A 16292-nucleotide genomic window follows, 5' to 3' on the forward strand; every position below is an offset into this window, starting at 1 on the left:
AGATATAAGAATGGTGAACAAATAGAAGGCTGAAGAGGAGACAACCACGGGTTATTGAAACCAGAGTTAGTTTATGTGCGGAAAATTCTAGTGATTCGAAACACTAATATTTAGAGAATTAGAGGCGGCACTAATCTCCTTTTTCTCTAGATAATCCCCGCACTTTGATGTATCGATCGAGTGCCTTGTGAAATACAAGAGAGGGAGCCAAGATACAAGATGCCTTTTGGTAAACGGGAAATGCTATCCCCCGGGCGTGGAGGGACAGTACCGTAACATGGCAGCACTAGTGTTAGGGTTAGGGTTAGGATCAGGGTTAGGGTTAGGGTTAGGGTTAGGGTTAGGGTTAGGGTTAGGGTTAGGGCTAGGGTTAGGGTTAGGGTTTTTGCATCATGATATCTGTCCCCACACCATAGATTAATTTTTGTGGATGACACCCCTATATATAGAGATCCGATATATAGATATTTAGTGTTAGGGTTGGTTAGTGTTGGAGTCAGGGTTATGGTTACTGTTAAGTTTTGAAGTATACGTCAACTGTATCACGTTACCGTCCCTCCACGCCCGGGGGATAACAACTGCAACACTCTTGGTAAAGGGCCAGACACACTAGGCGATTAAATCGGGCGATAAAATCGGGCGACTAAATCGCAGTGAAATCGCCTAGTGTGTCCACTCAATCGCCGCCGATTTAGTCGCCCGATTTCGTCGCCCGATTTCATCGCATAGATCAAAACGTTTTGATATTATCGGGCGATTTTGTCCCCCGATTTTGTCTCCCGATTTAATCGCCTAGTGTGTCCGGGCCGGCGATAAAATCGCCCGATTGTACAGTTCATCAGCCAATCAGAGTTGTTCAGTGATACTGACGTAATAGCGATGTTTCATGTTTAGTATGTCATGTCATGTAATAGCGATGCACGCACGCACGCACACATGCGATGCACACGCACGCACACACTCATGCAAGCACGTGTACGTGCACACGCACGCACGCACGCACGCATGCATGCACGTGTACGTGCACACGCACGCACGCACGTCTACGTGCACATGCATGCACGCACGCACGCACGTGTACCTGCACACACACGCACGTACGCACGCACGCACACATGCACACACGTGTACCTGCACACGCACACACGCACGCACGCACGAACGTGTACCTGCACACGCACGCAGGCACGTACGCACGCACGCAGGTGAACGTGCACACGCACGCAGGCACGTACGCACGCACGCATGCACGCAGGTGAACGTGCACACGCACGCACGCACGGCACGCACGCACGAACGCACGTGTACGTACGCACGCACGCACGCATGCAAGCACGCACGCACGCACGCACGCACGCACGTATACGTGCACACGCACACACGCACACACGCACGCATGCACGTACGTTTACATACACACGCACGCACGCATGAATGCACGCAGGTGTACGTGCACATGCACGCACGCACGTCTACGTGCACATGCACGCACGCACGTCTACGTGCACATGCATGCACGACTTATTCACCGGCGATTTAATCGCCTAGTGTTTCCGGCCCTTTACAGAGATATTCCATTCATACTAGATCACGGGGCATACATGTAGTTGGCGACAACTGCTCGTTTCTAGTTTACATTTGGCAGCAGAAGCATATGCATTACCAATGTGTTTATAAATATTTTAGGTGTGGTATCATTCTACTTCTTCAGCGGAGGCCTGAGTTCTTATGTCGGTGATTATGTGCCACAGCTCAACTACTACTTTGCACCCGTAATTGTATGTATACACCACCACAAAATGTTTAAATGCAGTGACAATATATAAATACTTCAGTCATCTTTATAATGTTGTCCCTCATATAGAAAATATAGCTTCCTGATTCGATCAAACTTAAACCCTGTTGTAAAAATGGTTTTCTGTATACAGTACTTGAATGAGATTACTCGTCTAATGTCATAAATATCAATTTCAGGCAATAGTGATTGGGTCCTATGTGATAACAAGTGGATTTTTCAACGTATACAGCATGGCTGTGGACACCCTTTTTCTATGTTTCTGTACGTAAACCCTGCTCAGTGTGGTTGCGGGAACTTTATTGTTGTTATCTATGTTATCTAGTTGTTATCTAGTTAATTTGCCTAATATCAAGGTCAAACAGCATTAATTAATTCTCGTGGCGCATGCTTCAGTGTTTCTCCCCTGATTGAGTACTACTCCAACTGAGCAGCTGCAGTAAACAAATCTACCCGTGATAATACTTTTTCCCTAAATTCTAACTATAAATATGAAACACTGATACTCGATGGTTTGGCTGTACAGATGTATATAGATGGTCTGTGCTCATCAGCTAATGTTGTGTGTTGCAGTGGAGGACAGTGAACGCAATAATGGATCCATAGAGTGTCCCTACTACATGTCCAAGGACCTTATGCATATCGTTGGCAAGAGCAACAAGGTCAACAAACCTAACGCGTGGTAGTTTTCTATCCTTGCTCTTCACCGTTATGACTGGACGTCTAGATTTATGAAGTTTTTATATCTATTGATAGCTGATGATAAAATCTGTACAAGTTTTACAGTAACACTATGCTAGATACTAGTTACATAGTTATAAGGTTCCATGTTATTACTATTATCTAATTCTAGAATGGGTCAAGTTGCCAAGAATAATTTTAGTTTTAATGACAATGATTCATGCTGTGTAGCTAAATTCGGTAACATCCGTTATAATTTGCGTATATTGACCACTTATTTGTTTTTTTGTTTTTAAATTATGCTTGTAAAATACGGCAATTATATGTGTAATTTATTCTACAGTAAAAACATTGTTCTGAGATTCTGTTTAATAGTATGGGATCCTATTATAGAAACGTAAAATGTATGCCAAAATACTTTTGCTGCTATGACATATGAAAGCACAGTGATATATTTAAGTAGTGTTTTTTGGAGGGAAAGTCATGACTTATGCATTAATGTTGGTCTTCTCAAAGGCGAAAACAAACAGTTTATAACATTATGACATCTTTTATTTTTCACCCATACAGGATGCATAATTCTGCATCAAAATATTTGCATTCTTGTTGTAAATTATCTTGGAATGTACTATTAATGTGAAAGTTACAATGGCCAACATGGCTACTACATATATTATGCTACCACAAACGACCAGAAACAGTAGGCCATGTTGGTTGGTAACTTTATGCAACTGAATGAACGCTGCGTCCAAAGAGAATTACTACATTTCGAATACCATGCTATTTCCATTCCTGGTCTTTGCTGCAGCGACATGAAAATTACAATGTTGAAATCGGATTTCATTGCAAGCCCTGTGGCTCACGAAATTGATTGATTATGATTACATCGATCTGCATGGACGTGCATATATGTATATATATACTAGTGCCAACTAATCTTTCATATTAAAAGCAGTGCATGCCAAGGCCCAGCAGGAGTGTAACCACCTTTTTATAGTTATATCAGGGGTTAATAATGACAAATTTGTCATTATTCACCCCTGGTTATATCAACCTATAATAATCACTTGTTTGACTGACAGTACCTGTAGTCATAGACTCTAATGCAGCATATTGATGATGACAATTTTCTATAAGCCACACCCTACTACAAAACTAGTTATTAGTTGCTTTTATCTGCACATAACTATCCAGTTATGGAACAATACCTATAACAGTATAACACAGTGCATGTTGATATCCGAAAAAAATTACATACAAAACTATATATTATTCTATCCCTATGTATAAAGCCCATAATTATATGCTTGTTACCAGTATTAATTGGTACTCTATGTATCAGTTAATACTTGTTTGACACTTTTTTGTTGGTATAAAAACGTAATTATATGCCGCATCTGCACGAGGGAACCTTACAGTATTTCGAACCACATGGCGATGGGTATGATGTGGTTTCTTTTGGCTCGTGAGTGTAGAATTAATCCCCTAGTGAGATACTATTATGGTACTTTGATCTTGTGTTTACTCGACTATTATAATATAACATTTAACAAGTTTCTGATTGCTATTAAAACCACATGATTTCAAATATATAGACGGCACTAGTTTATAGTCAATTTAACTCAAACAAAATATATGCAATGTCACATTAATATTTTACACCTAAATGCATCTAAAAAGGAAAACCCATTGTGTATTTTTGTGATACACTAATGGTCCAAAAAAATAATTTATAAATATTTTTCATTAATAAATTAAACTGTAAATTGAAAAAAATTCACTGTGGATTTAATTTAATCAATTTATCATTTTATTTTATTCATTATTAATATCCTGTATTATGCTCAGTGGTACGTAAACAACAGCTTATATCGGTAAGATGCTATATCACACGTGCTGATGGAAGCAATCTTTTTTTAGGTTCAGTTCACAGTATTTTTCCCCATTTAGGGTTCCCCTAAAGGTATAACAAAGGTGGGACTTTCATACTGGTGAACCTATAGTGACCAACTAGAAGCAGTATTCAATAACTATCATCACATCAATATCACGTATCTCTGATAATCAAGATATGTATGGTCAAAATTACCATTATATATATTATGCTTTGTAAATTATCTTATTGTGTCTAGTCCTAAATGAATATGTGGTAAATAAAATGTACCATATCAGAGTAAACTTTCAAATCTAAAGAAGAATAGAGGCCTTATTTTTCATTTCAGGATTTTAAAATAAGGGGAAATATATCAGTGGGGTCTAATACATATTATATCATAGGGTGCAAATCACAACAAATAGTGCATATATATATAAACAATTAAAACAAATCAAATCTATAAATGATTTTACTTTACATTACGATCGATGATTTTATGCTTCTCTTATTCCTAATAAAAGTGTACCTCAGAGATTCGCTCAGTAAATCTTGCTCCTTACTCCTAAAGGAAAAAGCCTCGTCGTGGTAGGAGCCATTTCTAAAATCTTTCAGTATGCTTAGCGAAAACCATACAGAACTGGTGTAGCAGGAGCCATGTATAACTCTGGTCTGTATCTACCAAGTTATTAAAAAGCATTTTTAATTTATATTTAGCTTCTTAATTTCATAAATACAAACAGGCAACGATTACTATACCTGCAGATGTGGAAATTAACCGAACATGTAAAGAATTTTTGTTAACGATGAATTTACAATATATTACACACCATACAATTTGCTTGTCTATTATGATCACATGGCAAATCCGTTTACAATGTGTAAAACATATAGGTAAAGGCTAGTGATGTCCTGATGATCGATTATAAGCGAAAGTCAGTCGTTTGCAGCAACCGATTAAGCACTCGATTATGAAAATAAATAATCAATTATCAAATAACAAAATTTATAATATGTGCAAACATTGGTGAAATGACCCTTTATTATATTTGTGTGTGTTTTTTGGTTGCTTTACAGCTTAAATCTAACCTACACCAAACATAAGCAAGTATAATACTGTTACATAGCTTTTAGGATATTGTATTGTAAAAAATACTGTATTATATGATATATGATATATTTCAATATCTGGTAGCCGCGATCAATAACAATCAACTGATTATCTTCGATCATCGATCGGTTGGGTCAAACCGATTCCCATCACTAGTAAAGGCTACCACCACCACCACCACTAAGTTTATAATACTTACAAAACCAAGCTAAACTGTGCCCTAGTGTTTACATTCTTTGTGGTCACGGTGTGTACCATAGAAATACAAAGAAACTCCAATAGCAATAGATCTGAGAAGATTTCAGACAGAGATTCCCATAGCCGTAACCTACAGTACAGCTGTGAATAACAACCACTATTATTTACAGTGAAGGTCAGTGCGGAAAGTGCTATACAGAGAGAACAGTTACTCTAGACTTTCAGCTAGGTCTGTTTGGACTGTTCTACCGAGTGTTGCTAGGGATTTTAATGAAAATACACGCAAACGTTCGGTTTTACGGTAGGCCTACATTTCTGATGACGCTTTAAGTACTATAGCTGCATATTGAACATTTTTTATGCAAACTAAATATATTATTCTCATTAAATATCAATCTCTTTGCATATCAGTATAGTGTATCTGAATCTGAATCTGAATCTGTGTACGTGCCATGATCCTCTGAATTTTTTCATTAATCTAGAAAATAACCTAAACCTGCTGTTTGACCTGCTGCCCTTTAATTTACCCTTTACCTTATACCCCAGGTTCCTTGCATATTTTCAGTTAAAAAATAGTTTTAAATTATGCTACATGAAAAATTTCATTGTTCAATATTCATTAGAATTAAATCCGAACATTCTCAATCATCTGAGCATGATTGCTTTCGACACGTGCCATCTTCAAAGGATCGATCCTTTTAGTTTAGCTTCTTTATTTCTGTTATTCCATATTAGAATTCTCTCCCTGCCTCTTTAGTTAATTGCAAATTTCAGGATTTGTTCTACTGCGATCTGCAGTGTTGATCTGTCTATTTGATCAACTTTGTCTCTTTCCGTCTTTGATATAGTCCCTTGGACGTTGAAGACTAATATTTATGCAGTTATGAGAATTTTTTTTTTTTTATGTTTTAAAACTAACGGCTGTATCGTTGCTTACAATGACGGATTAAAAATTCAGTTTTTAATAAACTACAAAAACATTGAGCAGCTTTGATATCTTGCTATTGAAATAAATGTAAACTTAATAATCCCTTGACCTAATTTATCATGTAGACACAACCCTTTTATAGGTCAACTGGTCAAACCCACGTTATATCATGTCATGATCTATATAACTTATAGCCGAGGCTACGAGAAATTTCAGACCATGTCATGAAAAATAACTGAAATCTGTTTTTTACCCCACTGACGTTTAATCGCTGACCATTTACTCTTGATAAAAGGGTTGACCTCAGTAGAAATCAGGCTGCGATGTACGATAGGCCAGAACCAAGCCTGAAAGGAAACAAATAATTGCTACGATACAGAATCTCTGTTAAATGCAAGTAGACTCAGCACAATCCCAGATTAATTCATTAACAATTCCGTGCCATTTTAAAATCTGTGACTTATCTACCTTGCTCCTTTAACCCTCGATCTATCTCGCCTGAGGAATCTCCCAGCATTAACAGAATACTTTTATGTTCATTCCAGGCATGTCTGCTCCATTATACACCATATTGTGTGCTAATGTTATATATTATTAGTTTAGTTTTCATATGCACGACCACGTGACAGCTGCTTATCACTCGTCTGTGGAATTGGATTTGTTACTAATCAGATGTGTAACTGGTCAGGTGCATATGAGCAGTCACTTAGCATACGTGCAGCCATAGGCATGACCATACATCGAGGCACTGCAAGTTCACAGAGGACATAAAGCCATCAGTAGAAATATTCTTTACAGGAGTAGGAACTATATTAAATGTCTTTTGCTCATCTTATATGGTAATATTCGTAATGTGGGAATACACTAAGCCATCTGCTTGTCAACCATAGATACACCATGGAAGAGGTACAGATCTAAATAGCATCATTGGAGTATTTATACTTGGCATATTGGGGGCAAAAGAATCCCTAGCTTTTATTCAAAACAGTCCAATTACCTAAGAGGAATCTAATTATAGTCAAACACATGCGCATGAAAATACTGAAGTCAAGTTACAACCGTGCTCACGCCAAACTAAAGCTGTGTGCACCTGTCATAAAATGGGAAACCCTGCAGTAACAGCAGCAGCCCCACCATGCAACAGCAGCAACAACATCAATGTGTACCAGCAGCAGAAGAACATTTCTGAGGAAATATTCTTTCAAATGTTTATTTCTTATAAAGATATAAGAAATGTCTTTGTAGCCAATACACTTCCTTCTAGTGTGTTTGTTTTTCTTTAATAAATTTTTCATTAATTCTCATTTCTTGCCATTTATTAATTCATGTCATGTTGTTCTTTTCATCTCATATTTTTGGATAAAAATGAATCGGCCAAGCTTGTTTATAGCAACAAGTAGCAGAAGTATCCTAGAAAATTACAGTTCACATGACTAAAACTCTATGTTAGTAGTAGATACGGTTACTGTGTATGTTATTTATTACAGCCGAGCATGCAAGAGTACTGCTACAGTACACAATCTATTATCCGAAACCCTTGGGACCAGACACGTTTCGGATTTCTACCGGATTTCACCGGATTTCAGAATGGTAGTCCAGTACAGATATACATACTGTATATCCTGCAACTAGTCAGCACTAAAACCCAAGTTTTCAAGCAGCCAAGTGCTGTACTGGTACAGTACAATATGTATGAGTAATGCCAAACATATTAATATTTCTGCAGCAAACCTTGTGCAGCCAAACGAGAGCTTTGGTGTGCAGACGACCTCCACGAAAAAACTTTAGGTTTTCTGAGCTTTTCGGTTTTCAGAATTTCGGATAATAGATTGTGTACTGTATATACTACACAAAGGCACTACGTTGAAAAGAAGAAAATGCATTAGCACATATACACAAATAAATGATAAACTATGTATGGTTACCGTGATCTGGGAAGCTGATCATAGAAGTGTCTTTCCTCTATATACTGACAGATGCAGTATGCCTTGCTGCAGTGTCGCACCTCGGGGCGAAACTGGGCAGCAATATGAGATGGAGGGAAATTGATCAGGTCTCTTGCTAGTGACTTCAGGTAATGTTGACTATATTTCAATACCATTTTTTCTGCTTTGATCTACAAGATAAATTATGACATCTGTTAGAAATCATAGCAATACTCTTACAATTTGAACATGCTTCAATTTAGCTACCTTACCTATCTGTTAAATGGACTCTTCAAACGCCAAGCAAATTACCCTCCAAATCAACCCCAGAATAATCTTCGGTGAATGTATTTGCAACAAGGAATCATTCATAATAACAGAATTAAATATATTACCAACAAGTGCCGCAGAGCGACAGCGCTCAACTGACGTGTACTGTAGCCAGGTATTCTTCTGATAAACTCGCTGGCAAACGAATCAAGTGCGCCCTCCTGCTACCGCATTCGCGCTCAGAGCATATATCTAGGATACTACTAATACAGATCTAAAATCTATGATAGGCTTTGCTATACCTACTGGTAGTACAGTAATAAAGATACAGCTGTGTAACTTTAATATATTAATATATTAACTTCGCTATATTAACATGTTATCATGGATATGCGTCGAGCGGCTGAGCGTAGTGGTGGCGGTGGGGGGGAGGGGCTGAGGGGGAGAGAGGCGGGTGGAGGGGCTCTAAATAGCACAAGCAGTTTGACCAGTCCTTGTTAACAGTCAACAAATCCATGTTTAACCTCCTCTGAGGGTCAAAAGGTATCAGACACCTTACTCTTCGCACCGTCCAGCGAAAGTAGATTTCATGGTCCTTTCAATAAAGTGATAAAAACGGTAGGTCAGCGCTGCAAACAAAAAAGTTTTCCACTTGGTCCGTTAGACATGTCCTCAGAAAATGGTCTGAATATCTGACCTTTCCCCCAACATGCCTTTAACTGCTGGACCTCCAATTTCGCGCTGAGTTGATGCGGTTTCTCCCATCACACTACTCACATCGAATATTAAGAGCATCAGTCAAGCCGTGAGATTTGTGCCGCAATTCCGTATTTCCCTCTTATACCTAAGTTTAAGGGGCGAAATATTCCCACTCATTGATCACATCTTGACCTTTTACCCTTGACCCCCAAATTCGACATCCCGAGTTCCTTTTCGCGATCTCCCCCCCCCCCCGACGTGCCGAATATCAAGACCGTACATCGAGCGGTTAAGATTTGTGCCTAACTGTTGATGGACGCACGGACGGATGGACAATCATGCGATTCTACAAGCTGCATCTGACTTCGTCAGCGGAGCTAAAAATTATATAGCAAGAAACGTGTGCCACCACCACTCATTGACAGGAGGGAAATGTGATATCTATGATGAATTATCTGAACAATGTCACCCTCACTTACCATCCGCTTGGGCTCTGATGAAACTTTAGACTCGCCATCACTCACTATTGCTTCCGTATCAGCTTCCATAGCAACCACAGTTTCCCCAGCAACAGGTGCTATAGTACCATCATCATCAGCATGTTGGAATTGAGCTTCTGCTGGTGGTGCCATCTGCTGTCGCTTTCTAAGCATGCTCTGAAATACCAAAGTAACTGTATTGCAGTGGCAAGAACACAATGAATCCAACATCTGCAAATTTCTTGCAAATCATGGTTGTGCTTATTTCGGTTTGCAGTCAACAATTTTAATCCAGTTCCGTCTGTTTCACTCCTAATTTCATTTATCATCTGGAGTTCAAATTGAACTTCAATTCCATTTGGGCCACACCTATTTTATGGGTGTTCCAGAGTTTACTGGGTTCCCTCAGCTTACACATAACACTATACATCTTACATTCGAGATTTACCCAACTATCTATTAACATTGCTCACACCTTATGTCATAGTGTTATTTTAAGTAATTGGAGTAGTAGAATGCAATACTATATGGTTGGTACCTACCCATCTTGCAAAGAAGCCTGGGTTTTCTTCCACTCTCTTCTTTGACCTCACTTCACCTTTGAGAAGCATGTTACTAACTTGATGCTGTAAAAACAATTGACAGTACACAAAACTTTGTTTGATTTATAAACAGGGTAACATAGATGCATGCAAAAAATGACAACATAAAAACTAAAATAATAAAGCTATGAGTAAATGCACTTGCAAGACATTAATAAATGGATTTATGAATTTGTCAGTAAGGTTGTGTGATCAGACTATGCATATTGTTGGCACACCACACAGCTCACATATATAGTTAGTAAATAAAGTTGTAGCATATTAATACGACACAAAATATATACTTACGACACAATCCGTGATATTGAAGTAATAAAAGTGCAGCTGTTTGATGTCAAGGACCTGTCAAAGACTTGTACCGTATTGTTCAAATAAATTTGCATTAATCATTTCAATTTGGTACTGTAGGTATTGTAATTACACGAGGTGATTATTTGTATTCTGTTATAATATATACTGCACACCATTGTGAAACACTTCATATAGACTACTAAAAGATTTATACTGATTTGCTATTACCAATGATATAACTAAATAAATTTATATATTAAATTATTTTTAATTATTCATGATTGACTTGCAAGCTAACAGTATCACTGTACTTGTGGCTGTTTTGATGTAATTGATGGCTTGTATATCCTATTTTTTATATAAGGATACCATGATCTTGTGGCATGACAACCTGCCCTGGTCTTCCATGCACATCAATATGCTATGTTTCACGAGTATCTGGTTAACGGCTGACACTGCTCTGTCCATTCCTTGATCCCACTGAGATTAGAACACCAGTTTTATTCCTAGGTGGTGACTGGAGAGTTTGCACAGGCAGACAGGATTATGATGCAATGCACACTGAACATCTTCAGTCAACTAATCACTTACCAGCAAATTGGAGCTGAAAATATGCATTAAAAATTTGCCACACTAGTGAATTAGTTATCTGGCTCAAAACTAGAAGCACCTTATTTCAATATGTTTATCATTTGCAGAAGTTTCGTTAATATTTTTTGCATCATTTATGGAATGTATAAAAACGATCTCGAAAATATATTACTATATACTAGATCAAAAATACCTTTCGCTTAGCGAACAAGCACAGTATGATTCCTGCAGCATTGACAACCAACCAGATGACACCAGCAGCAAACAGGTTCAATCCCTTCAACCCAGAGAAGAGAATTGCAAACAGAGCAACAAAGCTGAGCAGCAGCCAAATGATGATGATGCGTCGGTAGCACATCGAGTAGCAATTGAACCGGTAGTCATTCACGAGAAACTCCATAGCCATGCTGTATTCGTGATGTGGCAGCTGTGAGAAAATACCTTTAGTCAATCTATGCTGTGCACACATGCTATTACAGCACATGCTGAAATATTAATGCAACTCTTTCAATTCATTTCACAAATGTAATCTATAGAAATATCACTTGTTTATACTTTTTCTATTGAGCATATCATGCAGAATGGTACTGTAAATGAGTGTAAAGTGCCATACTAAAGGAAATTATATATAGGACAAAACACTATCACCTTCATCATCCTGACAAAACTTTAGGTCAGCACTGGTGATGCATATCATCAGCACCATGACATTTTGATCAAGTGTATCACTATCACCTAATCCCGGAATATTCTGTAATTTACCCATTTTACTTAGGCATAAAGTTCTAGATCTCGGGTCGAAAGAAAACACAAGCTTTCCTGCAATAAAAAAAACATTTAGATTTTCCAAGTTGTACTCACAGTTAAGTCATCTTCCAGGAGCCGGGCAGGAATAACTTCTGTATCAAACGTGGCCTTTGTGACCCAGACACACTTGCCAGGCATAGGCCACACTGACTCCAAATGCTGACCATTATCTATTACAGAAAAGATAGGTTTATGAAAATGTACATTCTGGTAGAATACTAATTTTCAGCTGGTACAAACTAAAGCTATTCATATAATAAATTTGTACAGAACGTTCAGTTACCTCAACATTAATCTGCAATACACAAATCTATACACAGTTATGTATGTATTATTACATCAAAACTGCTACTCAGAACATACCTGGTACAGCACTTCTGTGTGAAGTACTGGCAGAAGAGTTACTTCCTAATTGAATGTCGCTAGAGTGCTTCAAAATGCTTCTACCAGGTTGTGTACCACGGACCTCTCCAGGAACAGCATGCTCGCGTTTGTGCTCTATATCGTTACGAGGCGCCTCTGTAATCATAACGGACTTTTTCTTCCGACTGATATTCACCTCGACCTGCGTTGTATCAATGACTGCACCAGGAGATTCTGAAATTTCTTCTGTAGGCGATGCCACGGCTGTCTGCTCACTTCTTGCTGGGATTGTACACTCAACAGCCTCAGCTATGTCACCCCTGTCTGTCTTCACCAAATCCAGGTCTTTTTCTTCAGTTTTGCTGCTACGTACGACTTGAGATTCTTTGTCAGACCCATTCTCTTCCAAATCTGAGATGTCTTGTGCATTTGTGCTGGTAACAGAATCCTGGGACCCTCGTGATTCACCCTCCCCTGGCTCTCGGGTGTCTCCCTCTCTAAACTGTACCCACTCCTTGTCCTGGCTATCTTCCATCACGTTGGTACAACTGTTACTGTCTGCAAATCATAAATATAGACCCAATATGTTTGTGAAAAATTCTACACAATAAAATTCTACTATGACGTACAACGGTACATGACTTTAGACCCTACAAACTTGTCACATTGGACACAAAGCCACATTTACATGCCACATTTGCAAAAACGTTGTCTGTTAAACATAGAATTAAAACTAATACTCTTTTTGGTGTTCCTTTTTATTATTTGTGAAGAAATCAGTGTTTTCCCTATTTTAGTATTTTATTCAAAACACTCAACCATCGATGACGCTGGCACTTCCTACACTTATTTCTTCCCGAAGAGAAAGAATCAAATTCCCCAAGTGCAAATTTCTATATTACATAATAAACTTGATATCATGCAGTTAATTGGCAATATGGAATACATTTTATGTTGAGTAAATTCCTTTTATACTGGAAAACTCACAACTAAATAGGGTAATTTACTCAGTAATCAATCATGCATAAATTTATATAAATGAATAGTCGTAAAATATCAATAAATTCAGCTACCAGTACCACTCAAGGGGTCGTTGTCGTATCAGGTACTACAGATATGTACCCGAGGTACATATATGTATACACAAAGTGTAACCAAGACTTGTACTACAGACGTGTACACTAAACCCTAACATTGCCTCATCATAAAAATATAAACGTAATTATACTAAACAACTAAAACTACCCGGGTACATATCTGTAGTACCTGATACGACAACGCACCCATCTGCACCAGTACCCACTTTCTATACACATGCCCAAGTTTTACACGCCCCTGCCCTGTAATCACTACCTATTGTCATTGATGTTTCTTTCTATTTTGTGTTGACAGCGATGGCCATCATAATTCATATCACATGCCCTGCGAAAAGCTAAAAGTAAAACTAAAAGACCATAAAAGGCCAAGAATTTGTACCAATTTTCTATGACATCAGTTTATTATTTTCATTGCAACGATAACTAGTATTAGCATTACTATTCGTAATCGTAATAAACTCTGTCAACTGGGCAGTGACCGTCACGGCAGTAAACTGTAATGCTAACCTAAACTGTAAACAGCTAAACGCAAAATCGCAACGCACAAGTCACACTGTCTGTGACCTCCTCTAGGTGTTTTACCGCATATCAAAGTGATATTTCACGATTTACTTTTACATACGCTAGAAAATCACAATTATACTGAACAAAACGCAAGATTCGCAAAAATCGCGTAGCACACCTGTAATTTACGGTGGGCATATACCTGCGATGCTATTCCACTAGCGGTAAAACCACAGCACCACACTACGTTAACAACTGAACAGCAAATTATTGAATGATACATCATGGCGGCAGTACAACTTGAAGTACCACAGGGAGGATTTTCCTTGAAAATTTGCAAAAGGTAGCGAGGCCATATAGCTTGGATAATAACTGTATTGTGGCGGAGAGTTTATGTTAAATTAAAAGTATCATTAACTGTCGTTTTAAGTATTAAATGTTATGATGGAACCTTATATCGCTTGATTATTTCAGTAGCCTGAGTAGGTTCATCTTTCAGCAATGCATGAGTCAACAAAACGTAGTGCTGACCCGTTCTACTCTATGTCGCCTAGTTAGTATTACTATTAGTATTGAACTATTATTGCCGAAAATTTGCTTGGCGCTCACTTCATTTCACACCTTCACAGCACAAATACACATCCAACAGTTCCATCTTGTATCTATTGTAGCTAATGTTGACTTCTTCGAATTATACTCGCTGTGCCTTTGTCCTTACCTACTCCACAGCAATATTCTCGTGAATCCTGCAGGAATGTTCTCTCCGTGAAAATGTAAGAGGCACGTATCATACGAAAAATCCCTTAACGGCGCTTCTTATCGATCATTCACTTAGTGTTGTGTGTGGCTGGACGTTCAGCTGCGCGTCATTATGTTTGGCTTGGCGGTCTCGGAAACGGAGCTACGGACGCAGGCAGGCAGCTCTCCCGACACGCAATGCCCGCCATTACTCGTGTATACAAACAGACATCTCGTCCTCTTTACATCATCTTTTACATTTTCACCCGGAGAACAACATTTCCTGCAGGATTCTACCGAGATATTCTCTGCCGGAATAGATAAGGCCACAAGCTGACAGAGTTAATAATTCGAACAAAGTGAACATTTAGCTACAATAGATCCAAGATGAAGCTGTTTGGATGTGTATTCGTAACTGTGAAGCAGCGCTTTCAGATTTGAAAAGTCACAGGAGACTACTAATGACCTCCCATAGCGACACCATGACGGCGTTCTTTTCACGCTCACATAATCACACCCTGAGTGCAGATGGAGAGCCTCCACTAAAAAATCACACCCTTAAGTGGCATGATGGAGAGCCTGCCATTAAAATCACACTTTAAAATGATGCATGGGAGCGCTCCTTTGAGGCGGCTCTCCATCATGCTTTTGGTGCTGCATGATGGAATCATGACCATCCCTCAGTCTAGAGCTGAAATCCAAACGAAAATTTGGCACTTTCATGTCATCTACTGATTATCTATTCATCTTCACCTTCATTAATTTCAATCGGCCTTCGTCAGGATTTACTTCTTTTCAGCCAACAACTCAACACTGCACACAGATTAGGCCAACAAAAATTACCTTTGGTTCGGTCACATCGGATTGTGAAAATTAGCAGGTCGGTTAGGCATACATAACATTTTTTTTTTTTCTAATTTTTTCCTGAAAAATGACATGGGTAGCCAGGAATATAAAATTTTCTTTTCTTCACAAGTTAAATATAGAGTATACACTTTGAAATGCAGGTCAGCACGAGAATGGCAAATGACTTGCAGTTGCATGTACCATTGCTGCAAGTCATGACATGGTTTTCAAAATGTAACACCATCGTTACTTGTGTCGTCGTACTGTTATTCGTGTCGTTTACTGGACTATAGTGTTTAGGAATCCTCAAAACGGAGCTTGAATAATCTGTCCCTTTTGAACAACCGAGAACCGAGCTTAGTAACGGCTCTGCGCGCGTTATAGCACGTATAGCATGGTATTCTATATAGTACGCATCGATCGCCCGTACATCCAAAGCGGCCGCTGCCCCATACGACCTTCAGCTCTGGTTTATGAAGTAGCCGGCCGCGCCG

General features: G+C 38.7%; 2 protein-coding genes across 6 annotated transcripts in view; one reads left to right on the plus strand and one right to left on the minus strand.

The window, feature by feature from the left end:
- The window catches only part of LOC106818047 (choline transporter-like protein 2), a gene marked incomplete at its 5' end in the record, with an annotated part of 15564 nt that extends 12616 nt beyond the window's left edge, over window positions 1-2948 (plus strand). The window contains 3 exons of the mRNA XM_014822762.1: window positions 1687-1778; window positions 1975-2059; window positions 2369-2948. Coding sequence (XP_014678248.1) covers window positions 1687-1778; window positions 1975-2059; window positions 2369-2481 — 290 coding nt within the window. The remainder of the gene's footprint in view (window positions 1-1686; window positions 1779-1974; window positions 2060-2368) is intronic.
- Window positions 2949-3006: 58 nt separating this feature from the next.
- LOC106818049 lies at window positions 3007-14415 on the minus strand. Of its 5 annotated transcripts, none has more exons than XR_001395142.1 (11): window positions 14254-14415; window positions 12614-13172; window positions 12305-12420; window positions 11637-11870; window positions 11222-11332; window positions 10850-10885; window positions 10502-10585; window positions 9960-10136; window positions 8512-8702; window positions 6840-6933; window positions 3007-5027 (listed from the first exon to the last, which is right to left on the minus strand). XR_001395142.1 is itself a non-coding variant. In XM_014822769.1 (11 exons), the coding sequence occupies exons 2-10, from the start codon at window positions 13146-13148 to the stop codon at window positions 6900-6902; spliced, it is 1518 nt and encodes a 505-aa protein (XP_014678255.1). In that variant the 5' UTR covers window positions 13149-13172; window positions 14254-14415; the 3' UTR covers window positions 3007-5027; window positions 6863-6899. The 5 variants fall into 5 exon arrangements, 4 of the variants coding, with proteins under 4 accessions (XP_014678255.1, XP_014678251.1, XP_014678252.1 ...); XM_014822769.1 differs by having other exon boundaries at window positions 6863-6933; XM_014822765.1 differs by lacking the exon at window positions 6840-6933 and having other exon boundaries at window positions 12614-13171; window positions 14256-14415.
- Between the last annotated feature and the right edge of the window lie 1877 nt (window positions 14416-16292).

Source organism: Priapulus caudatus, unplaced genomic scaffold, assembly GCF_000485595.1.
Source record: "Priapulus caudatus unplaced genomic scaffold, Priapulus_caudatus-5.0.1 Scaffold1996, whole genome shotgun sequence".
Classification (NCBI taxonomy): Eukaryota; Metazoa; Priapulida; class Priapulimorpha; order Priapulimorphida; family Priapulidae; genus Priapulus; species Priapulus caudatus.